General features: G+C 43.8%; 1 protein-coding gene across 5 annotated transcripts in view; it reads right to left on the reverse strand.

Moving 5' to 3' along the window:
- Positions 1-15483, reverse strand: part of LOC133559708 (protein bicaudal C homolog 1-like) — a 164956-nt gene that overhangs the window by 20003 nt on the left and 129470 nt on the right. For all 5 annotated transcript variants that reach the window (XM_061911735.1, XM_061911736.1, XM_061911738.1 and 2 more), the window contains 3 exons: positions 15023-15274; positions 11011-11142; positions 170-374 (listed from right to left, as the gene is read on the reverse strand). In XM_061911735.1, the coding sequence (XP_061767719.1) occupies positions 170-374; positions 11011-11142; positions 15023-15274 (589 nt within the window). The remainder of the gene's footprint in view (positions 1-169; positions 375-11010; positions 11143-15022; positions 15275-15483) is intronic.

Raw genomic sequence — 15483 nt, forward strand, 5'->3', positions numbered from 1 at the left:
CATGAAAAATGGGAGCAAAACAGAACTGCTTTCTTCATGCCCTTCATGGCGGATTTATGTCATCTCCCTGATGTACAAGAGGATCAATCGCGCTTGAGAACTAAACAAATGTGCAACGTAAGACAGTGTGCCTCTGATGCATGAACATCTTGTTAGCTTGGATGCTTACCCAGGTTGCTGAGCCCCAGGCCAGCTGAGGCCAGAATGTCCAGGCCGACGGGGCAGATGAGGGACGGCGAGGGTCCGTTGGCGGCGGGATTCAAGGCGACCGAGGGCGGCGAGGAGGCCACGCCGTTGCACTCCAGACCCAGGAGGAATTTGCGGGCCTCATACATGTTCACCGCGTTCCTCTCCACGCTCTTCACTATGACAGACTGGAAGACATCAACAACATCCAAACATCAACAACATCCAAACATCACCAGCATCCAAACATCACCAGCATCCAAACATCAACAACATCCATGATGAAATAGGTGGACAGCAAGAAGGTTGCATGTTAGACATGATGAGGAAGAAGGTTGGATGTTAGACATGATGAAATAGGTGGACAGCAAGAAGGTTGCATGTTAGACATGATGAGGAAGAAGGTTGGATGTTAGACATGATGAAATAGGTGGAGAGGAAGAAGGTTGGATGTTAGACATGATGAAATAGGTGGACAGGAAGATGGATGGATGTTAGACATGATGAAATAGGTGGAGAGGAAGAAGGTTGGATGTGAGACATGATGAAATAGGTGGACAGGAAGATGGATGGATGTTAGACATGATGAAATAGGTGGACAGCAAGATGGATGGATGTTAGACATGATGAGGAAGAAGGTTGGATGTTAGACATGATGAAATAGGTGGAAAGGAAGATGGATGGATGTTAGACATGATGAGGAAGAAGGTTGGATGTTAGACATGATGAAATAGGTGGACAGGAAGTTGGATGGATGTGAGACATGATGAAATAGGTGGACAGGACGATGGATGGATGTTAGACATGATGAAATAGGTGGAGAGGAAGAAGGTTGGATGTGAGACATGATGAAATAGGTGGACAAGAAGATGGATGGATGTTAGACATGATGAAATAGGTGGACAGCAAGATGGATGGATGTTAGACATGATGAGGAAGAAGGTTGGATGTTAGACATGATGAAATAGGTGGAAAGGAAGATGGATGGATGTTAGACATGATGAGGAAGAAGGTTGGATGTTAGACATGATGAAATAGGTGGAAAGGAAGATGGATGGATGTTAGACATGATGAGGAAGAAGGTTGGATGTTAGACATGATGAAATAGGTGGAGAGGAAGATGGATGGATGTTAGACATGATGAAATAGGTGGACAGCAAGAAGGTTGGATGTTAGACATGATGAGGAAGAAGGTTGGATGTTAGACATGATGAAATAGGTGGAGAGCAAGAAGGTTGGATGTTAGACATGATGAGGAAGAAGGTTGGATGTTAGACATGATGAAATAGGTGGAGAGGAAGAAGGGTGGATGTGAGACATGATGAAATAGGTGGAGAGGAAGAAGGTTGGATGTTAGACATGATGAAATAGGTGGACAGGAAGATGGATGGATGTTAGACATGATGAGGAAGAAGGTTGGATGTTAGACATGATGAAATAGGTGGAGAGGAAGAAGGTTGGATGTGAGACATGATGAAATAGGTGGAGAGGAAGAAGGATGGATGTTAGACATGATAAAATAGGTGGACAGGAAGATGGATGGACGTTAGACATGATGAAATAGGTGGAGAGGAAGAAGGTTAGATGTGAGACATGATGAAATAGGTGGACAGGAAGATGGATGTTAGACATGATAAAATAGGTGGACAACAAGAAGGTTGCATGTTAGACATGATGAGGAAGAAGGTTGGATGTTAGACATGATGAAATAGGTGGAGAGGAAGAAGGTTGGATGTTAGACATGATGAAATAGGTGGAGAGGAAGAAGGTTGGATGTGAGACATGATGAAATAGGTGGACAGGAAGATGGATGGATGTTAGACATGATGAAATAGGTGGAGAGGAAGAAGGTTGGATGTGAGACATGATGAAATAGGTGGACAGGAAGATGGATGGATGTTAGACATGATGAAATAGGTGGACAGCAAGATGGATGGATGTTAGACATGATGAAGAAAAAGGTTGGATGTTAGACATGATGAAATAGTTGGAAAGGAAGATGGATGGATGTTAGACATGATGAGGAAGAAGGTTGGATGTTAGACATGATGAAATAGGTGGAAAGGAAGATGGATGGATGTTAGACATGATGAGGAAGAAGGTTGGATGTTAGACATGATGAAATAGGTGGAGAGGAAGATGGATGGATGTTAGACATGATGAAATAGGTGGACAACAAGAAGGTTGGATGTTAGACATGATGAGGAAGAAGGTTGGATGTTAGACATGATGAAATAGGTGGAGAGCAAGAAGGTTGGATGTTAGACATGATGAGGAAGAAGGTTGGATGTTAGACATGATGAAATAGGTGGAGAGGAAGAAGGGTGGATGTGAGACATGATGAAATAGGTGGAGAGGAAGAAGGTTGGATGTTAGACATGATGAAATAGGTGGACAGGAAGATGGATGGATGTTAGACATGATGAGGAAGAAGGTTGGATGTTAGACATGATGAAATAGGTGGAGAGGAAGAAGGTTGGATGTGAGACATGATGAAATAGGTGGAGAGGAAGAAGGATGGATGTTAGACATGATAAAATAGGTGGACAGGAAGATGGATGGATGTTAGACATGATGAAATAGGTGGAGAGGAAGAAGGTTAGATGTGAGACATGATGAAATAGGTGGACAGGAAGATGGATGGATGGATGTTAGACATGATAAAATAGGTGGACAACAAGAAGGTTGGATGTTAGACATGATGAGGAAGAAGGTTGGATGTTAGACATGATGAAATAGGTGGAGAGGAAGAATGTTGGATGTTAGACATGATGAAATAGGTGGAGAGAAAGAAGGTTGGATGTGAGACATGATGAAATAGGTGGACAGGAAGATGGATGGATGTTAGACATGATGAAATAGGTGGACAGGAAGATGGATGGATGTTAGACATGATGAAATAGGTGGACAGCAAGATGGATGGATGTTAGACATGATGAGGAAGAAGGTTGGATGTTAGACATGATGAAATAGGTGGAAAGGAAGATGGATGGATGTTAGACATGATGAGGAAGAAGGTTGGATGTTAGACATGATGAAATAGGTGGAGAGGAAGATGGATGGATGTTAGACATGATGAAATAGGTGGACAGCAAGAAGGTTGGATGTTAGACATGATGAGGAAGAAGGTTGGATGTTAGACATGATGAAATAGGTGGAGAGGAAGAAGGGTGGATGTGAGACATGATGAAATAGGTGGAGAGGAAGAAGGTTGGATGTTAGACATGATGAAATAGGTGGACAGCAAGATGGATGGATGTTAGACATGATGAAATAGGTGGACAGGAAGAAGGTTGGATGTTAGACATGATGAAATAGGTGGAGAGGAAGAAGGTTGGATGTTAGACATGATGAGGAAGAAGATGGTGAGCAGCAAAAAGGGAGGCTGGGGAATGTTGGCAGCAGGAGTGAGAGGGAGGATGAGGAGGATGAGGAGGACGGGAAGAAGGAAGAAGGAATTAAGGAGAGATTATGATGATAAAGACTGCAGAGTGTGGGAGCAGACCTTACATCATACTCAATAACTCACATACACTATTGGGTATATATAAACACTATTTAATATTAGAGTATATATAAACACAATTTAATATTACAGTATATATAAACACTATTGAATATTACAGTATATATAAACATTATTGAATATTACAGTATATATAAAACATGCTGGCTAATGCAGCTTTTTATAATGAGTAAATAACAGATGTGTCGTTCACGAACGAATCAAGTCTTTTGAACGGCTCTTTTTTTGTGAACCATTATAATGGGTTTCCGGTTGTGAGTTCGGTGGAGATACGGTTTTTTTTTTTTACACTTGCAAATTTAGCATCAGCAATTGCTCACACGGCTGACAACTGGACCAGAAAATGGGTCAAAATTTGAAACTTGGCAGCATTTGGATTGACTTAAAAAAAAAAAATATATATATATATATATATATATTAGGGCTGTGAATCTTTGGGTGTCCCACGATTCGATCCAATATCGATTCTTGGGGTCACGATTCGATAATACATCGATTTTTTTGATTCGATTCCATACTCCATTCAAAAACGATTTTTTCCCGATTTAAAAGGATTGTGTATTCATTCAATACATAGATTTCAGCAGGATCTACCCCAGTCTGCTAGCATGCTAGCAGAGTAGTAGATTAAAAAAAAAAAAAGCTTTTATAATTGTAAAGGACAATGTTTTATCAACTGATTGCAATAATGTAAATTTGTTTCGAGTGTTAAAGGAAGCAAAAATATGACTTATTTTATCTTTGTGAAAACATTGGACACAGTGTGTTGTCAAGCTTATGAGATGCCATGCAAGTGTAAGCCACTGTTCTTTTTTATTTTTATAAATGTCTAATGATAATGTCAATGAGGGATTTTTAATCACTGCTATGCTGAAATGATAACTAATATTGATACTGTTGTTGATAATATTCATTTTTGTTTCACTACTTTTGGTTTGTTCTGTGTGGTGTTTGTGTCTCCTCTCAATTGCTCTGTTTATTGCAGTGTTGCTGGGTCAGGTTTGGTTTTGGAATTGGATTGCATTGTTATGGTGTTGCTGTGTAGTGGTTTGTCGGATTGATTTAAAATAAAAAAATAAATAAATTACAAAAAAAATGAAAATAAAAAAATTGAAAAATCGATTTGTAAAAAATGAGAATCTACTTTGAATCGCACAACGTATTCGAATCGATTTTTTCCCCACACCCCTAATATATATACATATATGCTATACATACATATATATATATATATATATATATATATATATATATATATATATATGCAATATATGTGAACATCTTAAGTACATTTATCCATCCATCCATCCATTTTCTACCACTTATTCCCTTATTATTTACATGTAAAAATATATATATTTTCTTATTTTAATTTTTATTATTTTCCAAATTTTATTTATTTTTTATTTTATTTTCATTTGGAGTCACTTAAATATTGTGGAGGGGGTCCGGTCCAATCCGGTGGTCATGTACTGCTTGCCTGTGTATCGGCTGGGGACATCTTTGCGCTGCTGATCCGCCTCCGCTTGGGATGGTTTCCTGCTGGCTCCGCTGTGAACGGGACTCTCGCTGCTGTGTTGGATCCGCTTTGGACTGGACTCTCGCGACTGTGTTGCCCTTATGTGGGCCTACCGAGGATGTCGTAGTGGTTTGTGCAGCCCTTTGAGACACTAGTGATTTAGGGCTATATAAGTAAACATTGATTGATTGATTGATTGAAATAGACTCCCTTTTTAGACCAGTTGATCTGCCGTTTCTTTTCTTTTTCTACTATTTCCCACTCTCCCTTGTGGAGGGGGTCCGGTCCGATCCGGTGGCCATGTACTGCTCGCCTGTGTATCGGCTGGGGACATCTCTTCGCTGCTGATCCGCCTCCGCTTGGGATGGTTTCCTGCTGGCTCCGCTGTGAACGGGACTCTCGCTGCTGTGTTGGATCCGCTTTGGACTGGACTCTCGCGACTGTGTTGCCCTTATGTGGGCCTACCGAGGATGTCGTAGTGGTTTGTGCAGCCCTTTGAGACACTAGTGATTTAGGGCTATATAAGTAAACATTGATTGATTGATTGATTGAAATAGACTCCCTTTTTAGACCAGTTGATCTGCCGTTTCTTTTCTTTTTCTACTATTTCCCACTCTCCCTTGTGGAGGGGGTCCGGTCCGATCCGGTGGCCATGTACTGCTCGCCTGTGTATCGGCTGGGGACATCTCTTCGCTGCTGATCCGCCTCCGCTTGGGATGGTTTCCTGCTGGCTCCGCTGTGAACGGGACTCTCGTTGCTGTGTTGGATCCGCTTTGGACTGGACTCTCGCGACTGTGTTGGATCCATTATGGATTGAACTTTCACAGTATCATGTTAGACCCGCTCGACATCCATTGCTTTCCTCCTCTCCAAGGTTCTCATAGTCATCATTGTCACCGACGTCCCACTGGGTGTGAGTTTTCCTTGCCCTTATGTGGGCCTACCGAGGATGTCGTAGTGGTTTGTGCAGCCCTTTGAGACACTAGTGATTTAGGGCTATATAAGTAAACATTGATTGATTGATTGATTGCTTTCTTTGTCAGTTGGTTTCTTCATCAGTTAGAATGTTGGCCAGTTCCAAAAGTTGGAAGTTGAAGCGTACACACCAGCTATGCTAATATCATTTTTCAACTCACATTATATTATGTCCTCATTTGTTATTGTAGTTTTATTTATACTTTTGACATCCATTAATGCATATGATTCTTAGTTAATAATTGTGTATTTTTTCTATATTGTCAAAACGCTACACATTTATTTTAGGTGAGGAAAAATTGAAAGGAGTGACGTCGCTGCCAAAGCATGGAAATATGGCACCGCCCTATGGAACACAACACAAATGCATTTATAGCCAATATTTTCAAATAATTCCTACCAAGAGTGTAATATTTGTGGAAATTAAATGATTATGTTCTACATTTATTGTACAGCTAATACTAGTGATTGTCATTGTTAACCCCCCCCCCCCAAAAAACGGCTCCTCAAAGAACCATAAGTCCCATCTCTAGTGAAAAAACCTTTTCACAAATATGAAGTGATATTGTTTTGGAAAAGTTAAAGGGGATGAGTAAAGCAATAACAATAAAATAAAAAAACTATAGAAAAAAATGATCCTTAACAACAACAACAGGGGGCAGTGTAACATACCCTGATGTAAAACATCTTTTTCACAATCAGCCTTTTCATATAAAGCCATAAAGGAATGGAACGACCTCACAACAAACTTGAAAAGTTCAACAGATTATTCTACATTTACAATTGAAGCTAAAAAAGTGGCTTTGGAGCAATCAAAGCTGCTCACACGGTCACTAAGGTGGCCACTATGTTTAACACATCAACTTCATGTGTGTTATATTGATCCAGGAGAGCATTTTTGTTGTAAATTATGAGGCGTGTGTGTTAAAATCATGGTTGTTTTTACAAATGATGACAGATGTGAACAAGAGCATGTATTGTCTTTGTGTGATGATGTAAATGAGGTTGTATTGTATATTAACTATGTGTCCATGAAAGTGCATTTTATGACTTTTCTTCATTTGATTATGTGATATGTTATGATTTTTATTGTAATAATTTTATTGCATGATTTTTGTATCCTTTTAGTTTAGGGACTGCAGATAGAAATGAGCTATTTAGCTATAATCGGGGTACAGGACATATCTGTCTTTGAGCTTCATGTTTCTGTGCATTGTCCCTTCAAATAAAGACTAAACTAATAACCACAACAACAACAACAATAACACCTGCATGTGTGATGTCATTAACAAAAACTCCAAACTGAACATCAAATAGGATTTGACAAATACATGATTTTATATATTTGGACGCATTACATATTTGTTATTATTTTAACATTTACTAAATTTTTCTGGAGTAATCAATCTGTTAAGGTAAATATATTTAGATGCCAATATATTCTTTAAAAAAATACACTTTAAAAACAGGAGGCTATTGTAACATTTATTTTTTACATATATATAAAATTAGAAACATAATGTATCATATTTTTGTATGTATTATATATATCTCTTTTTAATGATGTATATAATTTAGCATCTTTTTTTTATAAATGTTTTTATTCGATTTGACAGGTATTACAATATACAATAAAACAGTAATCACATTTTCCCCTTTTTTTTCCACCCACTTCAGAGAACAAAAACCCAACACATACCCCATACACACATAACCCCTCCCCCCCTTTTGTGTTATATAAGTCGTAAGTCAAACTCTTGTCCCCGCCCCCACAAAAAAAAACATTTTAACACATAACATGCCTTTTAAAAATGTCATTACTTGAATATTACATGACAGCAATTTTATTAGCAAAGGGAGGATTTGTTCTTCAGCAAGTCTTTAATTGTGATGAGATCAAAAAAGATGCCAAAGCGGACCTTTATTACAACGAAGGAGGAGGCACTACCGGGACACAAGCCGGTGAAGGATCACATCACACTGCTAGTTTGTGCTAACGCTAGCGGCGATTACGTGAAGCAGCTAAAATATGCCAGTCATTGGTAAGTGTGGAGTGAATGTTTTGCATTTAACTTTTTTTTTTTTTTTTGCATCATTGGTGGGAATGTTTTTTTTGGTCGGGTCATATAGGTGCTAATGCAATTTTCAAAGTTTTTACCATTTTACTATTATGAGAAAAAAAAATCATATACTGTATAGTAGCACCACAACATACGAGCCTAATTGGTTCTGTTTATTTTAGCTTGTAACTCAACCGCCCCCCCCCCACACACACACACAATTCCCTAATTTAGCATGTTTTAAACCATTGTTTGACCTGGGGAAAAGTATATGAAGTTGAAGCTAGACGCCCACAAGCTAACAGAGCCATGCAGGAAAGAGGATGATTGTGATAAATGATGCTCACCACTCAGGCTTTACCCGCCCCCGCTTACCACAAATACCAGGGAAATCAATCCAATATGAGACATTGAGAACTAATCATTGGTGCAGTTTGCAGGCAGGCCACAAGCCCCGCCCTTCTTGAAGGACACCCACAAATGGTGTCATGACTGTTTGCATTTTTAAAAAGAGACTTCAAACCAGGTGATTCCAGTTTGTCACTCAGGAGGACACCTGGAGGGACTTCTGCATGGGTCACCCAGGAGGACACCTGGAGGGACTTCTGCATGGGTCACCCAGGAGGACACCTGGAGGGACGTCTGCATGGGTCACCCAGGAGGACACCTGGAGGGACTTCTGCATGGGTCACCCAGGAGGACACCTGGAGGGACTTCTGCATGAGTCACCCAGGAGGACACCTGGAGGGACTTCTGCATGGGTCACCCAGGAGGATACCTGGAGGGACGTCTGCATGAGTCACCCAGGAGGACACCTGGAGGGACGTCTGCATGAGTCAACCAGGAGGACACCTGGAGGGACGTCTGCATGAGTCACTCAGGAGGACACCTGGAGGGACGTCTGCATGAGTCACCCAGGAGGACACCTGGAGGGATGTCTGCATGAGTCACCCAGGAGGACACCTGGAGGGACGTCTGCATGGGTTCCCCAGGAAGACACCTGGAGGGACGTCTGCATGAGTCACCCAGGAGGACACCTGGAGGGACGTCTGCATGGGTCCCCCAGGAAAACACCTGGAGGGACCCAGGAGGACACCTGGAGGGCCGTCTGCATTGGTCCCCCAGGAAGACACCTGGAGGGACCCAGGAGGACACCTGGAGGGTCGTCTGCATTAGACCCCCAGTAGGACACATGGAGGGACATCTGCCTGGGTCCCCCAGGAGGACGTCTGCATGGGTCCCCCAGGAGGACACCTGGAGGGACGTCTGCATGAGACCCCCAGGACGACACCTGGAGGGACGTCTGCATGAGTCAACCAGGAGGACACCTGGAGGGACGTCTGCATGAGTCACCCAGGAGGACACCTGGAGGGACGTCTGCATGAGTCACCCAGGAGGACACCTGGAGGGACGTCTGCATGAGTCACCCAGGAGGACACCTGGAGTGCCGTCTGCATGGGTCCCCCAGGAGGACACCTGGAGGGACGTCTGCATGAGTCACCCAGGAGGACACCTGGAGGGACTTCTGCATGAGTCACTCAGGAGGACACCTGGAGGGACGTCTGCATGAGTCACCCAGGAGGACACCTGGAGGGACGTCTGCATGAGTCACTCAGGAGGACACCTGGAGGGACTTCTGCATGAGTCACCCAGGAGGACACCTGGAGGGACTTCTGCATGGGTCACCCAGGAGGACACCTGGAGGGACGTCTGCATGAGTCACTCAGGAGGACACCTGGAGGGACGTCTGCATGAGTCACCCAGGAGGACACCTGGAGGGACTTCTGCATGAGTCACCCAGGAGGACACCTGGAGGGACTTCTGCATGGGTCACCCAGGAAGACACCTGGAGGGACCCAGGAAGACACCTGGAGGGACGTCTGCATGAGTAACCCAGGAGGACACCTGGAGGGTCGTCTGCATTAGACCCCCAGGAGGACACATGGAGGGACATCTGCCTGGGTCCCCCAGGAGGACGTCTGCATGGGTCCCCCAGGATGACACCTGGAGGGACGTCTGCATGGGTTCCCCAGGAAGACACCTGGAGGGACGTCTGCATGAGGCCGCCAGGAGGACAACTGGAGGGGTCCAGGAGCACACCTGGAGGGATGTCTGCATGAGTAACCCAGGAGGACACCTGGAGGGACGTCTGCATGGGTCCCCCAGGAGGACGTCTGCATGGGTCCCCCAGGAGGACACCTGGAGGGACGTCTGCATGGGTCCCCCAGGAGGACGTCTGCATGGGTCCCCCAGGAGGACGTCTGCATGGGTCCCCCAGGAGGACACCTGGAGGGACGTCTGCATGGGTCCCCCAGGAGGACGTCTGCATGGGTCCCCCAGGAGGACGTCTGCATGGGTCCCCCAGGAGGACACCTGGAGGGACGTCTGCATGGGTCCCCCAGGAGGACGTCTGCATGGGTCCCCCAGGAGGACACCTGGAGGGACGTCTGCATGGGTCCCCCAGGAGGACGTCTGCATGGGTCCCCCAGGAGGACACCTGGAGGGACGTCTGCATGGGTCCCCCAGGAGGACACCTGGAGGGATGTCTGCAATGAAAAAAGCAATGAAGACACGCAGACTTCTTTTAGTGGTTTTCTCTCCTGAATGAACATGACCCGGTTCTTTGGCATGGTGTCCTTTTCCCCTGTGACCTGCTAATAAGTTTATTTAAAACCACATCGCAGCCCCGCCTCCGCCTACTGGCACGGGTTGATCCCGCCAAACGTGTCTGATGTCCGCCATACCTTGCTGGGCTGCTTGGGCTTGGGTTTGATGCTGATGAAGACGTCCAGCTGCTCCATCAGCGCCGTGATGCAATGAGGCTCCACCTCCACGTCCTCTTTGATGTCAAACATCAGCACCAGCGGCAGGCAGCCCTGAGACACAAAATGTGAAGGTTTTAGTACACTCATCACTGCCACCTACAGGGCTGGAGTGGGAAGTGTCAGGTTTAAGCACCGAACTATCTATTAAACAAAACAAGAAGCAAGGAATCAGGCAGAGACAGAGTTAAATTTTGCTCATGAGGAGAACGCATGGAGCTGCACACTCAGTTACAGTCTCACCCCACGCGCTCCTCTATTTATTCAGTTTAGGAGTTCCCTAGTTCCATGCTGAGGCTGCTTCTAAAGGGAGGGGTCATTACGCCAGCAGCTCAGTACGCACAATACGTGATTATTTAGAACGGAAATGTGCTGGGGACCTTGTCATTGCGCACTGTCTCTGCTTTGTCTGCCTGGTGTTGATACGACTTATCTTTGTTGAGGTGCTGGTCCGTCCTTGGCTGTTAGCAAGTTGAAAGACAGAAAACATCTGCAGCGAGACCACTCCTCACATGCCATGGAAGATAACAAGTTGTGTGCCCTTGCACGAGAAGAAAAAGTCCAGCTTGAGCACAATAGATAATAACTAGAGCGACGGCCTTTAAAAATAAGAGTTGTGTGATAACTTGTGTAGAATTATTCTAACAGGAACGCACCATCGTGCAAAGGTCATAGCCACCTCGCTTTAGGGCTGCTCCGTTTGGTCTAAAGTCAGGTTGTGCATCAATCGGAGCGATCCAACAATGGTGGAGTCTCCTGTGTTTACCACACATTTTATCCAAAGGGAGACTGAGGGCACCAACCAAAACAATGCTGCAGCAGAGCGGAGAATGTGGAGCGCAACAATATAGCAACAGAAAACGCTAGCGACAGCATGCACGTGTGTGTTTTTGTCTTTTCTAGCTTTGTCACGATACTCGCATTTTAGTGGTCGATACGATACCTGTAAATACCCACCATTTTTGATCACTATTAAATACCAAAATAAAACTAAAAAAACTGTATTAAAACTGTTATGAACTGTCAAGTGTTTAAGACATTGTTTCATAATTAGTTTTTGTTACGCTCCCCTCAGGATGAGCTCCAGCCTATCTTGCCGATTGTATTGTACCATATGTCCCGGCAAGAAATCTGCGTTCAAAAGACTCCGGCTTATTAGTGATTCCTAGAGCCCAAAAAAAGTCTGCGGGCTATAGAGCGTTTTCCGTTCGGGCTCCAGTACTCTGGAATGCCCTCCCGGTAACAGTTCGAGATGCTACCTCAGTAGAAGCATTTAAGTCTCACCTTAAAACTCATCTGTATACTCTAGCCTTTAAATAGACCTCCTTTTTAGACCAGTTGATCTGCCGCTTCTTTTCTTTCTCCTATGTCCCCCCCTCCCTTGTGGAGGGGGTCCGGTCCGATGACCATGGATGAAGTACTGGCTGTCCAGAGTCAAGACCCAGGATGGACCGCTCGCCTGTATCGGTTGGGGACATCTCTACGCTGCTGATCCGCCTCCGCTTGAGATGGTTTCCTGTGGACGGGACTCTCGCTGCTGTCTTGGATCCGCTTGAACTGAACTCTCGCGGCTGTGTTGGAGCCACTATGGATTGAACTTTCACAGTATCATGTTAGACCCGCTCGACATCCATTGCTTTCGGTCCCCTAGAGGGGGGGGGGGTTGCCCACATCTGAGGTCCTCTCCAAGGTTTCTCATAGTCAGCATTGTCACTGGCGTCCCACTGGATGTGAATTCTCCCTGCCCACTGGGTGTGAGTTTTCCTTGCCCTTTTGTGGGTTCTTCCGAGGATGTTGTAGTCGTAATGATTTGTGCAGTCCTTTGAGACATTTGTGATTTGGGGCTATATAAATAAACATTGATTAATTGATAGATTGAAGACGACATGTTGTGCCCCCCATCATTTGTCCATAAATTTGTAATAAGTACACTTCTGCCTAACATTGTATCCTTATTATTGACATTGAGGAGAATAGAAAGACATTTAGATCAACTTAAGACAAAGGATAACTAACATTGTTTTTAGTCCATCAGAAAAAGTGTATACATTTGCCTTAAATTTAAAATAAATCTTATTTGAAGTATAGACTTTACAGCAAACCTGTGCAGGTTTCAGTAGGTCAAATTTAAGACTTTTTTTTAAAACCACAGAGAATATAATCTAAGATAATTTCGTATTCATACGAACAAAAAAGACATAAGAAAAAAATCAGAGATCCAGAATGAATTGTAAGTCCATTCACTGCTCTCGCACTATGGAAAACAAAATGGTTCAACTAAGTATGTAAATACACCACAAGACTCTCTTGAAAACTCATTGAAACAAAGACGATTTAAGCATAACAGACACGTTTCAGATTTGCCATAGAAGCGTTTTTTTGGAGGTTAAAGGCCTACTGAAATGAGATGTTCTTATTTAAACGGGTCCATTCTATGTGTCATACTTCATCATTTCGTGATATTGCCATATTTTTGCTGAAAGGATTCAGTAGAGAACATCGACAATAAACGTTGCACCTTTCTCCAGCACCAGTCCATGGGTGGTGGCGATGCCCATCTCTGCCCTTCGCAAGGGACCCTCTTTGAAACCCGATCTTTCGAAATGATCGCTGCATAATACACTGTACTTTGTGTGTGTGGTCCAATCCAACCGTGTTCGCTTGACCGCTCTGTTCCATAGTCATCTTTCGAGAATGTAAACAATGAAACACCGGCTGTTTGTGTTGCTAAAGGCGGCCACAATACACCACTTCCCACCTACAGCTTTCTTCTTTGACGTCTCCATTTTTATTTTATTTTTTTACTTTTACCACTTGAATTATTTCGTTCGTTTTATGCTCTTTTGTCAAAACGTTGATGTTTTTATACGGCAACCACACAACATATGCAATATTTTTTCCACATGAACATTTTAAAGTGATCATTTTTGAATAATAATTCCTTATAACATACATTTTTTTGTCCTTTTTTTTTTTTTGTTTGAGCAATGAAAAAAGAAAGAAAATAAAGACAAAAGTAAAAAAAAAAAAACTGCCTGCATGGCAGCTTTGTGTCAAAATTGCCACTTTTCTCATTAGATTTCACCTCATTCCACTTTTTTTTAAAAACATTTTTGCAATACTATCAATTTTGCTATTTTTGCAGAATGTGTGGCGGTCCGGTAAACGATTAGTTGCGGGCCGTACTTTGGACACCCCTGCATTAAAAGTCATTCATTCGATTACTTGTTACTAGTAAAAGTACCGGCGGTACTTTATATATACGCCATTTTTACCAAGACTGTTTACTAGTAATAGATTTAGAATTAAAATCCAACCCAATAAACATTCAAGACTCCCTGGGGGACTGTGACATCTCCCAAGGTGGAGGGGGGTGCAATATGCTTCACATTATCACCACCACAAGACCACAGACGTCCATATTTTGGGCCGCCGCTCCTATTGTGAGTGGATGTAATTAGCAGCATTGGATCTGTAATCAAGGGTGTGGCTGCAAAGTAGTGCAGTCTGGACTCTCCAAGTCCACTTTTATTTTAGGCTCCTGTCATCCATTCATTACCATCTATTTGTTTTGGTGCTCAGACAAACAGCAAGATGCCTTTTTGGTCGCCGCGGCAACCTTGGCACGCTCTCATTCTGCAGAATTATGCAGCGGGGCAGCAGAAGCACTTAGCAATGATGACTGAAACGATAAGTGGCTGACATAAAAACCACCTCAGGTTCAAGGACAGCAAGAAACCACAGCGTGTATAGTTCTAGAAAAAGGCTGATCATTAGCAGCAGTTTTCTGACTAGCAACTTCGAGCCAAGGAAAGCCAGCCAAGGTTCTTCCTGAAAACCCCGGCGGTGGTGAACGCGCATCCCTGGCATACCAACGTGATGTTGATTATAGCCAAGCACACATTCCCCACAAAAGCAAAGACAAAAGCCTCACCATGAGGTACTGGCGAGCCAGGCACACCGACTCGATGGTGCCCTGGATGTAGACCGTGGATTTCTTCTGCGGGCTGTTGGGGTCCGGGAAGTGGATCTGGGCCCCCGTCCTCTGGGTGATGTGTTTGATGTTGCTGCCGTTGCGGCCCCTCATGAAGAGGTGGTGCTGGGGTGCGATGTCCAGGTGGGTGGTGACTGAGATGGTGCTGGCCAGGCTGCCCGCCAGGTGCTCCAGCAGGAGGGCGGTGCCTCGCTGGCGGGGAAAAGACACAAACATGGGCAAACTGAGGTATATTCTCCCTTAAAGACACAATTTGTAGCTTTTAGCACTCTGGTGTGCCGTGGGAGATGATCCCATTTCACCTATTTGGGTTAAAAATATTTTCTGCAAAGCAATAATTCTAGTCTGCAAATAATGTTGAGTGTCGGTGCTTTCTAGAGTTCGGCAGAGTAACCCTGTAA

The sequence above is a fragment of the Nerophis ophidion genome, linkage group LG09 (assembly GCF_033978795.1).
Source record: "Nerophis ophidion isolate RoL-2023_Sa linkage group LG09, RoL_Noph_v1.0, whole genome shotgun sequence".
Taxonomy (NCBI): Eukaryota; Metazoa; Chordata; class Actinopteri; order Syngnathiformes; family Syngnathidae; genus Nerophis; species Nerophis ophidion.